The sequence below is a fragment of the Rhinolophus ferrumequinum genome, chromosome 15, assembly GCF_004115265.2.
Source record: "Rhinolophus ferrumequinum isolate MPI-CBG mRhiFer1 chromosome 15, mRhiFer1_v1.p, whole genome shotgun sequence".
Taxonomy (NCBI): domain Eukaryota; kingdom Metazoa; phylum Chordata; class Mammalia; order Chiroptera; family Rhinolophidae; genus Rhinolophus; species Rhinolophus ferrumequinum.
Window position 1 is genome coordinate 41,568,282 of NC_046298.1, and position 14,278 is coordinate 41,582,559.

Consider the following 14,278-nt stretch of genomic DNA (forward strand, 5'->3'; position numbering starts at 1 on the left):
GTCCTCATGGGTGCCACATCCTGTTGCTTTTGCCGCTAGAGTCCTCTGGAATTGGAGTCTCCTGAGTGAGTTCGGGCACTGGGAGTTCAGGCAGACCTGGGCGGGGGGTGGGGGGGCGGCTGGGGAATTGGTGTTTCCTAACTAGGTGTGTGAATTGTTTGAGTAGGTAATCGCTGCATGTTCCTCAGCGTTCAAAAGGTATAAAAAGGTATATGAAGAAAATTCAGTTTGTCTCCCCTCGCCCCTTCGCTTCCCCAGCAAAACCTTCTTAAAAGCAGCCACCCAGTTTCTCGCATGTCCTTCCAGAAGCGTCTGGGACAGAGCCTAACAAACTACAGCCCGAGCTGGTTGCCTGATTTTATAAATAAAGTTTTATTTGAACATGTCCATGCTCATTTGTTTACATACTATCTGTGGCCGCTTTCCTTTTACAGCGGCAGACTTGAGTAGTTGTGAAAGGCTGTGTGCCATGCAAAGAAAGCCTAAACTATTTACTGTCTGGCCCTGTAAGAAGGGACGTGCCCTGCGGTAGGTCTCCACATCTCTGTGTGTGCGTGTAAACTCAAGTTAGACCTGGGTTTTGAAGTCTTCTACCCCTTTTACAAACTGAGCCTGGCCTCTGAGAGAAGGGTAGTAAAGGACGGTCCTTGGGATGGTTGGGGAGCTTTGTGGGGTACAGCCAGCAGGGGGCCCAGCCGCAGGGTACCACTGTCGGGAACTGCTGTTTTCCACAACTCAGGCTCCCAGCCTGGTAGCCGTTCCCTGTCCTGCCTCAGGTTGTCACCAGAGTGGAAGGGCACTTACAGGGAACACCGTACTCGTCACCTCTTCTGTGCTGATCCCAATGGCCTCCCTTTTGGGGGACACAGTGAACTCCTAGGTCTCCAGAGGACCCCCCATTCTTGTACAGTCCAATCTTCCCCAAACCTTGAGTAGCTCCTGTCACTACCCGACACCCAGCCCGGTGGCTCCTGTCTCGTGCAGAGACTGAAGTCCTCACCGCGGCCACTGTGTTGGCCCCTCACCTCCCGCCTGCACCTCCGTGCGCTGGCCTTTTAGTTCCCTGGATTGGGCCCCGTCTGCTGCCACCCCTCACACTACCCTCCCTCCCAGGGATCGCGGCCACTGCTGTGTCTGTAGCTGTCTCATCTGTGTCCCCCACTAGCTGCTGAAGCCCCAGCGGTGAGAGCTGGCCCCCTTCCCTGTTTGTTCCCCACCCTACTGTTGCTTCCTGGTCTTTGACTTCCACTTGGATGGGTGACTGTCTGCCCCAGCGTCAGGCTGGCAGGGGTGGCCGGTGCATCGCCGCCCCCTGGTGTCCAGCCTGTCCTTGCATCTCGTGGGTGCCTTTGCACCTGTCTGCAAAGAGAGAGACTTCTCTGCCTGTCACCTGATTCCTGGCATTGGGTTTCTCTCTGTCCCTTTGTGAGGGCCATAGCAGGTGGGGGAGGGGCTGTGTTTGTCCCACATCCTCTTCCTGGGAAACTGGTGCCAGCTGCTAGGGCAGCAGAGGCTCATCCCTGCAGGAGGCCTTGCCTGCCAGCTGCCGCCCAGCACAGCATGTTCGCCCCCCAGAGCTCACACCTTCCTCTTGGCCCTGCCCAGAGTCCAGGGGTCCCCACAGCCTGCCTGTGCCGCTGGCCCCTTCCTCCTCCTCAAGGGACTGTGAGAATGAAGCTGTGTCCCAGTTTCAGAGCAAGACAGGTCTGGGTGTATGTTCCAGTCCTGCCACTTCTGGCTCTGTGACCTTGGGCAGACAACTTGTCCTTTCTGAGCTTGCTCCCCCTTAATATAAAAGGGAGCTATAACTGTGCCAACCTCATAGGATCGCGGAGCTGGCTAAGTGAAACTCTGCGTGGAAAGTTCCAGCATTGTGCCTTCCACAGAGTTAAGTTCCCAGTACCTAGAAGTGGTGACCATCATCGTCACCTTTTTCTCCAGTTGTGTCTCCTGCTGAATCCGATCCAGCACTGTGCCGTTGGTGCCAGCTGCATAGCGGGTGTCCTCACGTCTTTATCTCCCGAGACCCTGCAAGTGTCCGTTTCAGGGAGGGAAAGAAGTCACTGCGACTGGTTATCACTAGGTGCCTGGTTATCACTATCGACTGGTGCCTCACTAGGGCAGCAATTGGAATGAGGGTCTTACCTCTGCACATCCCGTCCCCAGCTCGCACAGCAGCCTTCTCCCTCACACACCGCCGTCCACCTCCTCCGATCACTGACCTCCTGCCTCGCTGAAGTTGGACCTTCAGCGCCTGGGACTTGGGAGTTGAGCGAACACATTGGAGCCCTGACCTGAGACGCGCACGTGTGTCCACTGCACACACCCGTGTGTCCTCCTGGCCTCACCAAGCGTTCCGTCCCTGCACAGGTGCTTTACGGGCCTGTCCTGGGTCCCTGCCTTCCAGTGGGGGTGGGGACACAGGCCAGCGAGGACGCATTTGTTGAGCATTCCCAAGTGTGTGCTCAGCTCGGGTCTGAGGGATAGACTCAGTTGCCCTGGGTGAGTTAACTCATCCCCGTTTTAAGGAGAAGGCGATGGAGGCCCACAGGTTAAATCACTTTGCTCAGTCGCAGTTTCATGTGGGAGCCAGGATTCGACCGCAGACACTCTGGCTTAGAGCCTGTGTTCTTAACTGCTTTCTGAGACCCCACGTCCAGGTGGGGAACTGGAGAGGCCCTGTCTGAGGTCGCAGTGTGTGAGGGTTCAGGCCCCGGTCGCGTCGGGCCAGAGCTGGGTCATCCCCACTCTGCAGCACTGTCCTTTGCTACCTGGCCGTGGGGCTCCCACCTGGGCCTCTCACCGCGGCCCCACACCTCAGCCTTTGCCCTGCTTGTGGTTCCCTTGCATTGTAGTCCCCAGACATCAGCCCTTCACAGTGTTTTCCTCTGATTGCTTCATCACTGACGGACGGGTGTGTAGGAGCCAGCCGCCTGGGCTGCTCCCTGTCTGCGAGTTTATATCGTGCTTGGATGGCGCCTGGCGCAGCGCACGTGCTATAGAAACGCTATATATTATTTCTCTGAACCACCTGTACTGCTGTTCCCTTGCCATTATTTCTTAAATTAGTTCATGTTTTATTTGAATATATTTCATCTCCTTCCCAAAGAATAATATACGCAGAATGCTGTTTTTGACGTGGTAGTTCTTTTTTCCTTAATACACGAATGAAATACACATACGTCATGATAACTATAAGGTCATGCCTGAGCCACCCAACACCCATGTATTCTCACTGGTGACGTGGCAGCCTCGGGATGTGCTCGTGATGCTGTTGGGGAAATCAAGGCAGGGCGGGGGTGTGCCCAGGCTGACAAGACTGACAGCCCCCACGCTTGTTCCTTTAGTGTCTTTCCCCAGTGCTGCTCCTACCTCGAATGTGTTCGTCGCCATCAGACAAAAGTGATAAAATACAATTCTCATTTTGTCATCAGAGGGCACCAAACCCCTTCTCTGAGCCTGTCTGCCCCTCCTATCCCTTGCCCTCAGTTTCCCCTTCTGTAAATGGGTAGCCAGGTCCAACCTTCTGAGCTTTGGCTGTGACCTGTTTGAGGCTATGCCTTCATCCAAACCCGGTGGATGGTTGGATGGCAGGTTAGAGACCTGGGCCACGAGCTCACCAGGAGGATCTTTGTGGACTTTGGAGCAAGACGGGGAGCTTGGCTCAGCCTGGGCAGTCAGGGAGGGCTTCCTGGAGGAAAGCACATCAAAGCTGAACACCTCCACGACTGATGGCAGTTTGAGGGTTTACTTAGATGCCCCTTGTTCCCTGCAGACTAAGTTGTTGACAACTGCTAGTGGTGATCCTACGTGAGTACATGTGTTCAGCCCTGCTTCATCCCCATCTGACCGGACCAGGCCGACGCAGCCTGGGGCCTTGATGGAGTGAGTGTATCTAGAGGAGAGGTTTTTTTCCCCGTTGGCCATCTGATTAAGCCTATGGACCCCCTCTTGGAGTGATAATTTTTAAAGGCAAAAAATAAAATAGAATTGCAGAGGATGCCAGTTAAAATACAGTTAGCTAGATTTTTTTTACTTGTAATCTAGTGTTTATGCTCTTCTTCATTGACATGAAATACCAGGAGATAGTGGCAGCTCTACTGACCACCATTTCAAAGTAGTGAACATTCAAATGCTGTAATCATGTTAGATGATGGGAAAACATCAGTCATCTCTCTTGACAAAGTCGCAGGGTCTGCTAAACACTGTCTTCTCTCTTGCTTTCTCTCTCTCGTTAATAAGAAGGAAATGCTAAATTTCATTTTAGTTTGGTTACTGAAAATAAAGAGGTAATGTTTCCCCACTCAGGTTCATGGACCCTGCTTAGCTGGACTCCCTGAAGCCGCTGCTCTAGTCCGAAGGGCTGCCTTCCAGGCAAGGCCACCTCCCATTCCCCCTCCCCCCTGCCCCAGAGCTGGGGGCCACCAGGCACATGGGCACATGTCAGAGATAGGTCCGCAGGAGGACAGCTGGCATTGGGAAGGCTGCTCATGGCCTGCAGTTGTACCCGAGGAGGAAGTGAGGGGCGAGGGCCTGGCCGGACCTCTGGGGAGGCAGGGCTGTGTGGACTTCTTTCCTCAGCACATGGTTCCAGCCTCCCCACCCTCACCCAGCACAGTGGAGAGCAGTTGCGGAGCACATGTTCGACTCGGTCCTGTACCAGCTGCCTGGCCCCAGGGAGGCAGCTTTCCTTCCCTGGACCTCAGTTTCCTCTCCTAGGAAACAGGACGATGCTTGATGAGATCGGGGTGCACGACCTCTGGCCAGAACAATGGCTGGAGGGAGAGTCTGCTCGGAGATGCTTAGCCAAAAGCTCTGCAGCGCCGGGCCAGGATGGCGGCAGGGTAAGGGAAGGCCTTCTTCCCTGCCCCCCCCCCCCCCCCCCCGTGCCCACTCCATTCCCCCGGCCCCAAAGCTTTGTGTCCCTCCACTGCTCAGAGCCTCTCCTTCCTGCTCTTTTGGCTGACCCAGGGTAAAATCCAAGCTCTGCGAGCCAAAACCTGAAAACAGTGCAAATGTCTCATCACCTGGTGAATGGTACATCAGACAGTACTGGAAAGGGGCCCAGACTTAAAATCCTTATGCTCTGTGAAGGAGTCCACAAAGGCTACATACTATCTCCGTTTTTATGAAATGTCCAGAAAAGACAAATCTGTGCAGGCAGAAAGGCCAGCTGTATCTTTCCCCATGGAGGTGGTCCCTGGGCTGCTTAAGGCCCGGGCTGGGCAGCTGTTGTGTTTGGGCAGCTGCTGAGTTTTGGTTGAGTTATGAAAATAAGCTGAGTAGCCATCAGGGAAGGTTCCACTAGTGAGTGTGCTTCAGGAGTAGGGACTCCGAGAGGCCATGTGGCATCGCAGTGGAGAGCTGAGCTTGAAGTCTGGCTCTGGCACTTCCCAGCTGTGACCTTGGGCTAGATGCTTCACCTCTCTGAGCTCAGCTTCCTCATAGGGATGAAGTACAGATTCATTCTCATGCAAAAAAATTTTAAAAAATCAAACATCTGCTCTGGGCCTGGCCCTGGGCCGGACAGTGTTAGGTGGTGACCATGACAGCCCCAGCACTGCTCTCGGGGGGCTCCTACTTTAGTGGGGGAGACAGCTGACAAGTAGAAAATTGTGTGATAGTAATTGTGTATCGTTTGTGTGAAGCTGCTGAAGGAGCCGTGGGGAACGGAGGGTGGGATGACTTGGTTTCGGGGTGCCCAGGAACACCTCCCCAGGACAGCATTGGCAGTGAGGGGCCTCGATGGGAGGACAGAGCTCAGTGGGTTGTTGGAAGGGCCGCTTTGGAGGCTGAGTGGGGAAAGGGGTACCCGCAGAGGCTGGAGGCGAGAGGCGTGAAAGGGGCCCAGGATATGGAGGGTCACAGGCTGGGCTCCTCTGTGTCCACAGCCCAGAATGTGACCGTGGACGAGGTCATCAGCGCCTACAAGCAGGCCTGCCAGAAGCTGAACTGCAGACAGATCCCCAAGCTCCTCAGGCAGCTCCAGGTATGCCAGGCAGGAGAAGAGGGAGGGGTAGAGAGGAGGGGGGGTCCCTGGAGTAAAGCTGCCCTCCCCCCACCTCCCAGCAGCCTCTGGGCCTCAGGTGTCTGCCCCAGCAGGAGAGGTGGAACGAAGCACTCCCACTGCCCACCCAGCCTGCTCACCTAGCCAGGGGCCCGTGTAAATGCATCTTGGAAAACCCTCTGTTCAGTTGTAAAAATAATCAGGCTCTTCACAGATACGTAAACACTATAGAATTATATCAAGTAAGAATTTCAAGTATCCATTATTCCCCAAAAGAAATTCTGTTTCGCAGGGGAAAAGCCATGTACATGACATTTATTCTTAAAAGCCTGAATTATAAAAGCAATGTATATTCTCTAATTTTTTAAACATCACAATATACTACAGACATGAAAAGCAAAATCCACTTCTCGCCGAAGTCCCATTCCCCAGGAGTCCCCATGGGTGACAGCTGGGGCTTTTGTCCTCTGGCCCTTCCTGGGCATTTGCAAGAGGGCAGGTCACTATCTAGAGGTGCAGACAGAGGGGAGTCTCTGTTTTTGTATGCATTAGGGAATTACTGTATCTGCGACATGCTCACCCCCCAGCCATCTCCTGCAGCTGCCTCTCCTGTGGCCCACCGAGCCTGGCCACGTTGGTAAAACCCTGCCGCAGTGCCTTCCCTCTGGGTGGGTCATTCCAAAATGTTTCTAGATTGCTTGTTTCTAGAGTTGGTGCTCCCTCAGAGAACACTGCTGTGAGCAGTCATGCTTCCTGCCCATCTCCATGCACTTGGGTTAGGGGTTCTGTGGAAGATTCCAGAAGAGCTTGTTCAGGGAAAGATGGCCACTCAGTGTGGAAGCCAGGAGTGTGGGCCCTGGAGCCTGGTTTAGACCAAGCCTGCCTCTTATTAGCAAGTGACCCTAGGCAAGGCTGGCCTTAGTCTCTTTGTCTGTAGTTTATGGGTTCGTCACAGCACCTACCCTAGGTTGAGGAGTGTGGAGCCCAGAGAACAGGAGCTGGTACCTGTGGTTGTGGGGCTGTGAGTCAGAGCCAGGAGGGGGCTGGGAAGATGTCTGTCTAGTGCCTTTACTCCGCTTTACTGAGCACTCGCTGCGTACCAGGCCTGGTACTCTGCCCTTCACCCCCAGGCCTCTCTAGCCTGAACTGTCAGCATTCCCGGCCTCAGCACCTACCACACAACCTTGGGATTGGCTGTTCCCTCTGCCTGGAACTCCCATCCTCAAGACTCACAGGGCCGGCTCCCTCTCTCCATTCAGCTGGGGCAGAGGGCCTGCACCCAGACCATTTCTGGCCCCAGGTCCTGTGGGTGAGGATCTGCCCCGCTCTCTCAGGCCCTGCACCCCTCCCTGACCCCAGAACACTGCCTCACCTTAGAAATAGCAGAGCCAAGTTGGAGCCCCAGCTGCCCAACTGTCAGGGTCCAGCCTGGCCCCTGCAGGTGTCTTCCCGCCTTAACCGTCATCCACTCTGCTTTCCCAGGAGTTCACAGACCTTGGACACCGCATCGACTGCCTGGACCTGAAAGGTGTGTGTCTGGACAGAGGCCCGGAGCCCTTAGGTAGTGGGTGGGGCCGCGCCTCCCTGGAATGTGGGCCTGGGCCTGCTTGTGGTGTGGGGGGCCTGCCACAAGAGGGGCTTAGCCAGGGGCTGGGGCTGGGGCTGGGCCTGAGATTGCTGCGGGGGCAGATGGCCCTTCCTCCCGCCCTTGGGCTGGAGCCCTTTTCTACCCAGCTCCCCACCACGCATGCACAGTGCTCCATCTCCTCCCAGGTGAAAAGCTCGACTACAGGGCCTGCGAGGCCCTGGAAGAGGTCTTCAAGAGGCTGCAGTTCAAGGTGGTGGATCTGGAGCAGACTAACCTGGATGAAGATGTGAGCAGCCCCTGCCACCGTCCTTACCTGCTCCCTGAACTCCTGGCCCCCTAGAGGTTTGGGGCGGGGAGGGCACTGCAAGAGGAGGGCAGACCTTTTTGAAGGACAGAATGGGGAGTTAGCCAGTATGACCAGAGTGGATGGGGGGAGCACTGGGGCTCCAGAGAAGGGGTCTCAGACCCGCCTCAAAAGCGGGACCTTTGTAAGCAAGGGACAGACCTGGAAGCCAGGCCTGAGGGGAGCCCTGTTGCCAACAGGAGTCTTTCCAGGACCCCCGTCCCTCAGGGATCACAGCACCTGCAGGGGAGAATTTGAGAAACTTCTGGAAGCAGCCTCCCCCATTTATGCCCAGGTGTCCTCATCTCCCCAGACTTGGAAGCCACCAGGAAACCAGGGGTTTGAGCCCCAGGTCTAGAGAAAACAGGGCTGGAGGAGGGGTCCTAGAAATCCAGGCTCAGGCCCAGGGATGGCAGAGGCCTGGCTGCGGCCCACAGCACATCAGTCCTGGGGGTGAGGAAGAGAAAGCAGACTGGTCCTGCAGGAAATGGTTCCCTTGACCTTCCTGGCCCTCTGGGCCTCGACCTGAGGCTGAGCCCCTGTCCCTGCCTGCAGGGTGCCTCCGCTCTCTTTGACATGATCGAGTACTACGAGTCGGCCACCCACCTCAACATCTCCTTCAACAAGCACATCGGCACGCGGGGCTGGCAGGCCGCCGCCCACATGATGCGCAAGGTGTGCACCCCCCCACCCCCGCCTCTCCAGGGTGGAAGGAGCTCAGGCACAGACGGGTCCAGGCGCTTCCCCAGGGCACCCAGTCCTGCCTCGCTCACCCACAGGACCCCAGCTGGACCTTCCACCTGGGGTTTCCACCAGCCAGTTTCCCTAGCTGTAAAACCAGGTGGCCCCGCTGCTCATTGGGACTGGGGTGGGTGGTCCCTCAGGGCCGGGAGGCTGGGGCCAGCCTGACCCAGCCCCCGCTCCTGCCCCACCAGACCAGCTGCCTGCAGTACCTGGACGCCCGCAACACGCCCCTGCTGGACCACTCGGCGCCCTTCGTGGCCCGTGCCCTGCGGATCCGCAGCAGCCTGGCGGTGCTACACCTGGAGAATGCCAGCCTGTCGGGGCGGCCCCTCATGCTGCTCGGTGAGCCCCAGGCCTGGGAGCCCGGGCTGGGGCTCTGGGCCGGGTCCTTGGGGCGGGACAGTCACATGCCACCCCCTCCCCCCCAGCCACAGCCCTGAAGATGAACGTGAACCTGCGGGAGCTGTACTTAGCCGACAACAAGCTCAACGGCCTGCAAGACTCTGCCCAGCTGGGCAACCTGCTCAAATTTAACTGCTCCTTGCAGATCCTGGATCTCCGTAACAACCACGTGCTGGACTCAGGTGTGCAAGGCCCACCACCCCACTCCAGTCACCCAGCACCCGCCATGCCCAGCCAGGTGCTCCATGGTGCTGGACGCAGTTGGGGACACAGTGGTGGCCAAAACAATCCCAGCCATCAGGCAGAGAACTCAGGCTGGGCAGGGCTGGGCTGCAGGAGCCCCAGTCTAGGGGTCAGGGAGGGCGCCCTGGAGGAATGGACAGCTCAGTGGAGACCTGCAGGATGAGGTGAGGTATTGAGAAGATAATTAAAATAATGACAATCTGGGAAAAGTGCCCTGAAGAAAACAAGCTTGTTGGGACAAGGGTCAATGGCAGGCTGATTAAGGTGTAGGGAGGGGACCTCTAGGTGGCGATATGGAGGCTGAGAACGGAACAGCCTGGGAAAAGAATGCCGGCAGAGGGCAGCAAGGCCCTGAGGTGGGAAAGAGCTGGGGGAGAAAGCCACGGTGAGCCAGGGGGTGGATGGAAGGAGACGAGGAAGTAGTTAGCAGGAGGAATTCGATTTCTCCATGGCGGAGGGCAGCTGTGACCAGGTTCACTCCTGAGCAGAGTTCCCTGGCCTCAGTGTGAAGAACGGGGTTGTGGGAGGTAGAGTGGGATGGCGAGGCCAGCACCTTCCCCCAGGGCTGCCAGGCCCAGACACCACGTTTATTGAGCACGTGTCCATGCCAGGGCTGTCACCTCCGGCTCCCAGCTGTGAGACCTCTGTCCTAGGGAAAGACAGAGCCAAGATAAATGAATAAAATACTAAGTCTGTCAGATGGTGAGATCTGCTCTAGAGAAAAATAAATGTGGGCTGCGCTGGAAGGCTGAGGACTGTCTCTTGGGAGAGGGTGATACTCGCCCAGAGATCGGAGGCAGGCAGAGATGAGTGTTCTCGGCCCAGGGGTCAGGGGGACAGTGTGTGGGGCCCTGCCTGTAGGGACCCGGGAGGTGCTGAGTGCTCGCAGGGTGGCCATTGCTCCCACTCTGGAGTCCCCTGGAGAAGTGCCTGGGCCACAGACGGGACTTGCCCACGCGCCTCCTGCAGGTCTGGCTTACATCTGCGAAGGCCTGAAGGAGCAGAGGAAGGGGCTGGCGACCCTGGTGCTGTGGAACAACCAGCTCACACATACGGGCATGGCTTTCCTGGGCATGACGCTGGTGAGTCGGCCTGCGAGAGGGAAGGGGGCACTCCAGTCCTCACTTCACCTCCCCCACCCCAGCTCTCAGCTGTCACCTTCCACCCGTCCTGTCTCAGCCTGGCTCATCCTGCAGGTGTAGGAACCGTTTTGTCTCCTTTCAGCCCCATGTGGCCTTCCCTGCAGCTTGCACCCCCTCTTTTCCCTGAGGAAAGTAGCCCTCCTTTCACTGTCTTTTTGCATCCAGCCCCATAGATAGCCTAGTACGGTGCCTTGCATGAGGTGAAAATGTTTTGCATAGAAAGTTAATATTTCTGGAAGCCTTCAGTAAGTCTTAAATCTTTTCATGACGCAGTATTTAAAGTAAGCTCACAGGGCACAAAGACTCAAACCCAGGCAGAGAATTCCCCATGGCCAGTCCTCTGGAGGCTGGCGGGGGCAGAGGACAGGTCTGGGTGTGGGAAGTGGACGGGGCAGCTGGCACTTGGGGAGACTTCTAAACACACGAGGAATTCGGCATTAAGTAGCAATGTGGCACCACCAAGGAGAGAGTACGCGGGTTTGCCTCTTTCCTGACTGGCCTTCTGGGCTTTTCCTCACTGTCATGCGCCGCCCCCCACAGCCACACACGCAGAGCCTGGAGACGCTGAACCTGGGCCACAACCCCATTGGGAACGAGGGTGTCCGCAACCTCAAGAACGGCCTCATCGGCAACCGCAGTGTGCTCCGCCTCGGCCTGGCCTCCACCAAGCTCACGTGCGAGGGTAGGACACGGGGCCGGGCGGAGGGGCCTGGCAGGCCAGGGCGGCGGGCGGCCAGCTGGGCGTGGGCCCGTGGCCAGCCCCTGCGGTCCCCCTCCCAGGCGCGGTGGCAGTGGCGGAGTTCATCGCCGAGAGCCCCCGCCTCCTGAGACTGGACCTGCGGGAGAACGAGATCAAGACGGGCGGGCTCATGGCGCTGTCCTTGGCCCTCAAGGTGAACCACTCCCTGCTGCGCCTGGACCTCGACCGCGAGCCCAAGAAGGAGGCGGTGAGCGGGCTCCCCCTGCAGCCTCACTGCGGGCAGGTGGGGGCGGGCCTGGCCCAGGGTGGCCGCAGGGCCTGCTGCAGGGACAGGCCACCCAGAGCCCTAGCCAGGCCCTCTCTGCCCGCAGGTGAAGAGCTTCATTGAGACCCAGAAGGCGCTGCTTGCAGAGATCCAGAACGGCTGCAAGCGCAACTTCGTGCTGGCGCGAGAGCGCGAGGAGAAGGAGCAGCGGCTGCAGCTGTCGGCCTCCATGCCCGAGATCACAGTCACCGAGCCCCAGCCCGATGACGAGCCGGGGGATGAGCCCGCCACCGAGGCGCAGGAGAATGGGGCCCCGGGCCCTGGGCCTGGCCTGGACTCAGACTCAGACTCAGACTCCGAGGGGGAGGAGGGGGAAGGGGGTGGTGAGGAGCGGGCTGTGGCCCCCGGCCCTGCCCAGGTGCCCCCCACGGACTCCCTGGGCCCTGGGGACAGGAGCCCCCCAGGCAGCCCCTCCTGCCCCACCGAGCAGCGTATTTCCGTGTCCAGTCCGGGCTGGGGCCGCAAAGTATTTGTGGTGACTCGTGTGGAGAGCCCACCTGAGAGAGCAGAGCCCCCTGTGCCACCCGTCCCCGGCCCTCCCTCCCTCCCCGCTTTGCCCTCCCCACCTCCCTCATCTTCCCTACCGCCAGCTGAGGCTATCAGCACTTGGGACCCAGGGTCGTCTGAGCCTCAGCCACAGCCACCTCAGTCAGGGCCACCACTGCCCAACGGCCTGAAGCCCGAGTTTGCCCTCGCACTGCCTCCAGAGCCGCCCCCGGGGCCCGAGGCCAAGGCGGGCAGCTGTGGCCTGGAACATGGTGAGAGGAGCTCTGGGGCAGGGTGACCCCTCCCCATTCGTGGGCCTCACTTTACCCCTTTAAAATGGCCCTTGAAGGGGCAGAGACAAGTGGGACTTGGTCCTCCGTCCCCCCCTTGCTCCCCTTGGATCCTGGGAACTCTCCTGGGGGCCTGGGCACGTGAGGTTTGTTGGCTGGAGTCTGATGATCTCAGTGGTGCCCTGGCCTGTGCCACCCTGAGGGTCTGTCTTGGGTAGGGCTGATGGGGACAGGCTGTCATCCCCCCCCCCGCCTGCCTGACTGGAGGCCACCTGCATGTTCTCCCCACGCAGAAATGAGCTGCTCCAAGAACGAGAAGGAGCTCGAGGAGCTGCTTCTGGAAGCCAGTCAGGAATCTGGGCAGGAGACACTGTGACACTTTAGGTGAGACGAGCAGCAGGGGCTGGGGAGCTGGGGAGCCGGCGATAGAGCCCCGGGCTCTGACAGGCCCCCTCATTTCTCTTCTCCCCAAGTTCCTTTTTTCCGGTCAGTCTTCGATGAGCTGAGGCCAGAGCCATGAGAATCTGCTCACCCCTCACCCCCAGCCCCCGAGGCCTGGGACACCAGGGGTGTGGGGGGCCTCTCTGGGGACCCCCACCCCCCTACAGCAACACTACATCGGGTGCAGAAGCTACAGGGAAAGGCCCTCCCCACCCTGACTTAAGCACTTCTATTTATGTGTTCGGCACCCGAAGACTGGACTGGGGGGTGGATGGGAGGAGGGGGAGGAGAAGTCTCCAAGGACACGCACCACAGGCCGGGGCTTTTCCGGAGGGGCCTGTGGGGCCAGGACTGCCCTGTGGAGGGCGGGCAGGAGTCCTGGGGGGGGGGGAGGGCCCCTCGGTGGCCCTGGCGCAGGACGAGACAGGAGGCGTGGTGTGGGAGGGGCGGTGAGTGATGGTGGTGGTTGAACTTCCTAGAACAGCCCCAGATAGGGTGAGGGCTGGGGGTGGGTGGGGGGAGGTGGGAGCAGAGGGTCAGAGCTTTCTCTTTCTTAAGTGCAATAAATCTATCAGGGAGCTGGGTGGGGAGCAGCCGGGGTTCTGGAGACCCTGCTGTCCAGGCCACTTGAGGCTGTGCCCTGAGAGGCACTACAACCCAGGGTGGGGAGGGGCGAGGGTGGGGGAGGGGCTGCTCCTGTCGGTGCAACTCTGTTCACACCTTTTCTAATAAACCAGAGCTGGGTTCACCATTCTCCTGCTCTCTGCTGGTGCTGGTCCTGGGTGCTCCCTGCGAGGGTTCTGGGCACGGAGCTGGGAGGAGGGCAGCTCTGCTTCTTGAGCACCAGCTGGGCTGCGTGCCCGTGTCCCTCAGAGGAACACCAGGAGACTGCCCCTTCTTTACATGTGTCCACAGCTCTGTCACATCCAGTCCACTCGCCTGTCTTCAGAGGGAAACAGTCCCCAGATACTCTCCCGCTTCAGGTTTGGCTTCTCAATGTGATAGATACGGCGCTCGCGTCCAGAGGTCACTCCTCTGCCTGCTCACCTGTGGCTCGGAGAGCAGACACCAGCCTAACCCCAGTGGCCCTGAACGTGCCAGTGGGAGTGTGCCCCAGGCACACGTCAGTGCCGCTGGAGCCTGGGTGGGCAGCCTGCTGCTCCGTGTTGCCAGGACACACTGAGGATGCGGCCGGGGCTGTGGGACATTTCTGGGAAATCTGAAGTTTACTCTTCAGGAAACGAGAGAACCACCCGAGGGGACAGACCTTTGCAGCTGCCCCTGCTTCCCTGCGTGGGAGGCTGACATGGGATGGGTAGTGGCAGTGGAAAGACTATAAGAATCATAGTGTCACCAAACAGGAGCCCTGGAACCACTCAGCTCCTACGCAAACCCAGGGAGCTCTGTCCCCAGCCGCCGGGGTGTCTTTAGGCCACTGTCGGTTCGCCCTTTGGTCATTGGCAGCTGTGTGTGTGACTGCTTCCTGGAACAGCCCCACTTAGGACTCCCATGTGGGCGAGGTGCTCAGGGCAGCCGTGCACATCAGCCCCCGGCCCCTCGCACGTGC

At 58.6% G+C, this 14,278-nt stretch overlaps 1 protein-coding gene across 2 annotated transcripts in view; it reads left to right on the plus strand.

The window, feature by feature from the left end:
• PPP1R37 (protein phosphatase 1 regulatory subunit 37) overlaps positions 1 to 13,469 on the plus strand; it is a 41,036-nt gene extending 27,567 nt beyond the window's left edge. The window contains exons 2-13 of one of the 2 annotated variants that reach the window (XM_033127462.1): positions 5,892 to 5,989; positions 7,490 to 7,535; positions 7,781 to 7,881; positions 8,494 to 8,613; positions 8,874 to 9,024; positions 9,111 to 9,266; positions 10,297 to 10,409; positions 11,010 to 11,151; positions 11,250 to 11,416; positions 11,541 to 12,252; positions 12,564 to 12,654; positions 12,744 to 13,468. In XM_033127462.1, the coding sequence (XP_032983353.1) occupies positions 5,892 to 5,989; positions 7,490 to 7,535; positions 7,781 to 7,881; positions 8,494 to 8,613; positions 8,874 to 9,024; positions 9,111 to 9,266; positions 10,297 to 10,409; positions 11,010 to 11,151; positions 11,250 to 11,416; positions 11,541 to 12,252; positions 12,564 to 12,646 (1,889 nt within the window). In that variant the 3' untranslated portion in view covers positions 12,647 to 12,654; positions 12,744 to 13,468. Of the gene's footprint in view, positions 1 to 5,891; positions 5,990 to 7,489; positions 7,536 to 7,780; positions 7,882 to 8,493; positions 8,614 to 8,873; positions 9,025 to 9,110; positions 9,267 to 10,296; positions 10,410 to 11,009; positions 11,152 to 11,249; positions 11,417 to 11,540; positions 12,253 to 12,563; positions 12,655 to 12,743 lie in introns of both variants that reach the window. The other variant, XM_033127463.1, reaches the window with a different exon arrangement.
• Positions 13,470 to 14,278: the final 809 nt, after the last annotated feature.